At 38.0% G+C, this 6,852-nt stretch overlaps 1 protein-coding gene across 2 annotated transcripts in view; it reads left to right on the top strand.

Annotated features, from left to right (window-relative positions):
• UBE2B (ubiquitin conjugating enzyme E2 B) overlaps positions 1–6,852 on the top strand; it is a 20,571-nt gene that overhangs the window by 7,136 nt on the left and 6,583 nt on the right. For both annotated transcript variants that reach the window (XM_004384715.2, XM_023738986.1), the window contains exon 4: positions 1,301–1,390. In XM_004384715.2, the coding sequence (XP_004384772.1) occupies positions 1,301–1,390 (90 nt within the window). The remainder of the gene's footprint in view (positions 1–1,300; positions 1,391–6,852) is intronic.

The raw sequence follows: 6,852 nt of genomic DNA, 5'->3' as shown, positions 1-6,852 counted from the left end.
GATGAAGGTTTACAGAACAAATAGTTTCTCATTAAACAGTTAGTACACATATTGCCCTATGACAATGGTTAACAACCCCACGACATGTCAACACTGTCCCTTCTCAACCTTGGGTTCCCTGTCACCAGCTTTCTTGTCCTCTCCTGCTTTCTAGTCCTTGTCCCTGGACTGCTGTGCCTCATTAGTCCTGTTTTGTTTTATGGGGCTGTCCAGTACCCAGCTGAACAGTGAACCTCCGGAGTGACTTCACCACAGAGCTAAAAGGGTGTCCAGGGGCCATACTCTTGGGGCTTCTGCAGTCTATTTGTGGTGCTTTTGAGGTTATTTCTGTCTGTTGTATGTCTGGTGGAAATACCATAAAATGGTATATACTACTGCATGTATCTTTTTCCAACATCACTTTCAGTAACCACGTTGGAAGCCTGGCCATGGTGTGAGAGTGTAAAGGGATCCTGAAACCAAAAAGCTTTAGAATAGCTGTTCTCTATTTGTGTTTTGCCCAAAATTTTTATAATATGCAGCTATTTTATAATAAAATTTTAAAATACAAACATTAAAAATATATAATTAAGCACAAGACCATCTTTATTAACTATACATTTCAGACCATCTCTATTATACCAAAATATGAAATAGAAATTGTCTTTGTTTGTCTTTGGCCTCCGTAGTCCCAAATTCCCAACAGCAAAAAAAAAAAAGAGGTAGAGGTTGTGTACCAAATATATTACCAGTGGAGGTACTATCTTTATATTAGCCCCCATGCCTCTAATCTGGGTCCTTTGTCACATGTTTAGTCAGCCCCCCCCCCAAAACCGTTTCACACCCCCCACTTCTAAGTTACAATAAACTATTTGTAGTTCCACAAAGGAGCCCTGGTGGCACGGTGGTTAAGAGCTGGGCTGCTAACCAAAAGGTCAGCAGTTCGAATCTACCAGCTGCTCCTTGAAAACCCCATGGGGCAAGTTCTACTCTGTCCTATAAGGACAGCAGTGAGTTTGTTTGTTTTTTTTTTTTTTTAGTTCCCCAAATGTACATTTTAAATCTTGGTCACTAGGGCCAAATTGCCTTCCAAAAATATGACAGTTAACATTCCCACCAGTAACACATGAAAGTGCTTGCCAGTGCTGTGTGTTATGTCTTCATAGAAGTATATTTAGTATGTTTTATGTGCTAAACCAAAATAAATATTCATTTTGTGTGGTTATACAAAAACCAGTATGGGGTTGGGAATTCATTGATAAAGAGGTTGAAAAGTTGTGCCTGACTTTACCATAATCATTTTGGTTTGTTTTCTACCTAGGTACTTTTAAACTAGTAATAGAATTTTCTGAAGAATATCCAAATAAACCACCAACTGTTAGGTTTTTATCCAAAATGTTTCATCCAAATGGTAAGTAGCAATTTTCTATTAGACTTTGTAAGTGACCAGGAAAAAAAAAAAAAGTTATTTCCCTCCTTCTAGGTCTTGCTGCTTACTTCTCATTATTAGCCCACTTCTAGACGTTGCTTCAATGTGAACATTAGCCACATTTTCATAGTCGGGGAATCTTATCAGGGTTCCAAATTTGACATAAAATTGTTTTGCTTTAGTAATTATGGTTTAAAGGTAATATGTATTTATTTCTAGAAAATGTGAAAGATACAAAACAGATTTCACTGCTTGTAATTTAGTTTTTAAAAAAAATTGTTTATACAAAATTGGGATCATGCTGTGTATATGTATATATATTTTAATATACTATGAATATTTTTTCTTATTAGATATTCTTCTGTATAATTTTTAATGGCTCCAAAGTGTTCTATTATAGGTTTACTGTAATTTAATCAGTGTCCAGTTATTGGTTTTTTTCAGTTGTTTATCATTTAACAAGCACTTTAAATATTCCTGAAAATAAATCTTTTCAAATACGCTTGATTATTAGAGTAAATTTTTAAAAGTAGAATTACTGGGTCAAAGCATGGTATATTTCTGAAGTTTTTGATATAATTTTCTATTTTTTCAGTCAAAAGGATTGGTTCCATTTTTCACTTTGAAAAGTTTATTTTATTACTATTCTTAATAAATGGTTGCTGACTCTTTTGTAATTAAATTTAGTCTCCCTTGACTTCTTGCTGTTTGCTTTTATTACATTTATATCGCTAGATTATAAATTACCGTGTGAAAAACCAAACCAAACCTCTTGCCTTCAAGTCATTTCCAACTCATAGTAAACTTGGCTCAGTTGAATGTGGTCTTCCCCGATCAGCTAACTTACTTTCAGGGAGAACATTTTCAGGGGTCCTTTTGCCTATGTCTCTAGTATTACAGATTTGATGGGTTGATTACCAGACAGAACTATCTACCCAGAGGAGAGGTGTGTTTGTCTGTGTCTTCCCAATAATAGATTTAGTCTCCGGTGCTTCATTGCTGTGAAGTTGCTTTTTCCTTCCAGCTACCTTTATTTTTTTTTTTTAAACTTAGATTTGATTTTAGAGAATTCCCAACTTTCCACTTATTGCATTGTAGCTTTTTCTGACTTAGGCTTGGTATTAAATCTACTCAGACAAGTTATAGTAAGGGAGTTCTTCAAATCAGGGTGGGAAAGACTATAAAATGTGCAGGGGTATACGTATATAGGTAGAGAATTATCAACTTAAGCAAATTTATAGGGAAACAGTGTATTTGGTTATTTCCTATACCCTCATGTTCATAGCATCCCTTTTTTCCTGCTGTGGTTTTTTTTAATTATTTAACTTTCTAGTTTAGTTTTTTAAATATCTTTATTAGAATTTAATTCACATACTTACCCATATACAATATGCATGTACAGTTCATTGGTTTTTAGTATATTCACAAAGTTGTGCAGCCATCACCACAAATAATTTTAGAGCCTTTTCAACACCCCCCCAAAAAAACTCCATGCCTCTTAGCAGTTACTCCCCATTTCTTCCCAACCACTTCTCCTGTTATACCCCCTCTCCCCAAATCTATATTCTTTCTATAGATTTGCCTATTCTGGATAGTTCATATAAATGAAATAATATATGATCCTTTGTAACTAGCATCTCTAACTTAGCATAAATGTTTTAGAAGTTCATCTGTGTTGTTGCATGAATCAGTATTTCATTTCCTTTTTATTGCCAAATAATATTCTGTTGTATGAATATACCACATTTTGTTTTTTCATTCATCAGTTGATGGACATTTGGGTTCTAGTTTACTTTTGGATTATTTCTCATAAACAGTTTTAGTTCAGAACCTTTAAATCATTTTATATTTTTATGGGTTTTACAGAGGTGATGATGTTTTCTTTGGACATACTGGGTTTGATGTTCCTGTGAGGTGGACAGTAAGTGGTTGGCTGTACTACTTTGAAAATGAGAGACCTAGGCTAAAGTTAACAGAAGGACTGAACACATGGATAGTTAATGAGGCCATGGGAGTAAGATTGCCCGTGGGTGTGTAAAGGGGGAGGAGGGCCTAGGGTACAGCCCTGAGGAATGACAGTATTTAAGTGTGATTTGCACCTCCTCCAAAAAAAGCCTCACTTATTTGTTTTATGTAGAGTGGACTGTCTTGTTTCATGAAGCTTTCCACAATTTAGAAGTATCTATAAAATTTAAGTTGGAGCCCTGGTGGTACAGTGGTTAAGAGCTTGGCTAACCAAAAGGTCAGCTATTCAAATCCACCAGCTGCTCCTTGGAAACCCCTTTGGGGCAGTTCTTCTCTGTTCTATAAGGTCTCTGTGAATCAGAATCAACTCGACGGCAACGAGAGTTAAAAATTTCAAAGGCGTCCCTGAGTGGCACAGATCATTAAGTGCTCCGCCGCTATCAGAAGGGTTGATGGCTTGACCCCAGCCAGTGGCACCTTAGAAGAAAGGCCTGGCAGTCTACTTCTGAAAGGTCACAGCCTTGAAAATCCTATAGAGCACCATTCTTTTCTGCACACACGGGGTTGCCATGAGTTGGAACTGACTCAGCGGCAGCTAACAACAGCAACTAAAATTTAAATACATTTACCATTTGTCAGCACAGCAATTCTGCTTCTAGAAATTTATCTGACAGGTACGTAGTCTCACAAATGAGTAAAATGTTACGTTTATTGTTTGCATTTTCACATAATCAGTCAAAGGGGAAAAAAGCTTCCCAAATGTTTGGGACTTTCAAAAAAATGATCATGAAAGGAGTGCAAAAACATTATAAAATACAAGAAAAGGTAAAGAAAATAGTCATTTGTAATCCTACTATCTACCGATAACCACTACTTGCATTTCAGCATTTTAGTCTTAGAAATGTTTTTATGATTGCATATACTTTAAATGAAAATATTTATGTACAAATTTTTACCAAAAAGTAGACTACATAATTAGAAGCTTATTTTTTTTGAGGTAATATGTTGTGGATATCAGTAAATATAGGGTAGATATGTATTGTCTCTGGTGGCTACATTGGTACTGGTTATATGAATGTACCATTATTTATTTAGGTAGTCCCCTCTTTATGGAACACAAGGTAGTTTCCAATTTATCACTCTTATAAATAGTAATATAGTGAACTTTCTGTAGATAAATCTTTGTGCATGTCCATGATTATTTCCTGAGAGTAATTTCTAGGAATTAAATTTCTATGTCAAAAAAACAAGCAGTTTTGGGACTTCTGGGCAACATGGCGCTATAGTCAGAAGCACCATGCTGTTCCTCCACAGCAAAGATCCGAAAAACTAAGTCAAACAGAGTCACGTGTTAGTCATGAAACCCTAAGCATCAAATGAAGAGATAAAGTACTTAGCCAAGCACCAAATGGAGTAAGAAACTGACCGAGAATAGAGAGCAAGGAGATACACATGCAGAGGTCCACGATCAGCTACCACAGCACGGATCCACCATCTTGGACTCCTATCAGAGATCAGCGAACACAGTATGAGAAAGGAGCTCCACGGAGCTTCCAGCAGGAGACAGAACAACCGGTAACCAACGATATATGCTTTCCCACCCCCACTTGGCCTCCTCTGCTTCCTGCAGCCACAGTCTCTTGGCCAGGAAGCCCCGGCTTCACCCCAGTGTCACTTGGATTCCACCTTACCGTACTGGGCAGCTCCCTGAGTGCCATTTGTTGGCTGCTGGTGTTGCTTTTTTCCGCTTCATTACGTTTCTTCCTTACCTCTCACTGCCTCCCTCTCCTTTCTCTCAAATACCTGGCTCCATGGCCATCTTTGCTTCTTCCTGGGGGGCTGCAAGGTGCTGCTCGACTGTGGAACTACTTCCCGGCCCGTGCCGCCCCGCTGGTGGGACTCCCGGGGCTTTTTTTTTTGGTTGTGTGTTTGTTTGTTCTGATTTGTTCTCTTTTGATTTGTTTGTTTGATTGTTTTCTTTTTCTTTTCTCGGCTTGGGAGCCCCTTCTTGCTGGACAGTGCCACGCAGCTTGGGAGATACTCCCTTACTCTGCGCAGACACACAGTGACATCCCTGGGGACATTTCTTTTTTCCTGTTTTTTTTTTGTTTGTTTGTTTGTTTTGTTTTCTCTCTCTTTTTCCCTTTTTGTCTTTTTTCATTTCTAGTTTCTCAATTTTTTTTTCTTTTACCCTTTTTCTTTTTTTTCACTTTTGTTTTTCTCCATTGCTCAGTTTCTCATCTCTCCACTCCAATAGCAAGCTCCCTTAGCATTCTTTGTGTGTATGTTTTTGGCTCCTGTTGCTCTCTCTCCTCTTTCCCATACCCATCTTAGCTCCACACATCACAATCTCCCCCCTCCTTCCTGCCTACCTGCACTGTGTGCTGAACATCACACCCTCAAGCAGCACAGGCACAGCCTACCAGAACCTGCCCTGCACTGATTCCCGGTCTACCCTGTCAGCCCTAGTACGTGCCACAAACAGCACATCCCAGCAACTCCCCTTTAGCTGTACCTGCCCTGCTGTACCATACCTGAGTGACTGACCCTGCCCATTAGAGAAGGAGGTGAAAAGTATCGTGCCCACAGACGAGCAAACAAGAAAGAATGCACAGCCCACTTGTTCAGACATAACCAAATAAAAAAGCAGGACAAAACAAACGAATCTACAACCAGTAAACAAGGAAGATAACTACTGAATGCCCCAAAGACAGCAGACAATATCAAAACATACACAAAAACAGGACAGGATGGTTCCAGTAGGCATCCAAAATAAAACACCAGATGACTTTCCAGTAGAAGAAAAGGACTAGAGCTACCTGATAGGGAATTCAAATCTCTAATATTCAGAATTATACAAGAGTTGAAGCAAAAAGCAGACAAAAATGAGGAAAAAAGTAGACAAATTCATGGAAAATATACAGACAAAAAATGGAAGAATTCAAGAAAATAATACAGGAACAAAATTCTACAATAAAAATAAATCCACAACTAGAAATCATACAAAAACAACAATTAGAAATCCAAAAGATAACAAGATTTCAGAAATGGACAGTGTCATAGAAGGGCTGAGGAGCAGGTTTGAAATGGTGAAAGACAGAATCAGCGAAATTAAAGACAAACACTTGAGGAAAAATCAGAAAAAAGAATGAAGAAACCCTGAGAATTATGTGAGATATAATCAAAAGCAAAAATCTGCGAGTGATCGGAGTTACAGAACGGGGAGAAAACAGAGAGGATCATTGAAGAATTGCTGACAGAAAACTTCCCCCAGTATCACAAAAGATGAAAAGCTGACCATCCAAGAAGCTCAAAGTACCCAGTACAGGATAGACCCCCAAAAGAAAATCACCAAGGCATTATCATAATCACACTCACTAAAACCAAAGATAAACAGAATCCTGAGAAGAGCTCGAAGAAAAAAAGTCACATACAGAGGAGAAACAGTAAGACTAAGCTCAGATTATTCAGCAGAAACC

This window comes from Trichechus manatus, unplaced genomic scaffold, assembly GCF_000243295.1.
Source record: "Trichechus manatus latirostris isolate Lorelei unplaced genomic scaffold, TriManLat1.0 scaffold00127, whole genome shotgun sequence".
Classification (NCBI taxonomy): Eukaryota; Metazoa; Chordata; class Mammalia; order Sirenia; family Trichechidae; genus Trichechus; species Trichechus manatus.
Note: the sequence above shows the minus strand (reverse complement) of the source record. Positions and strands in the feature narration are given on the sequence as shown.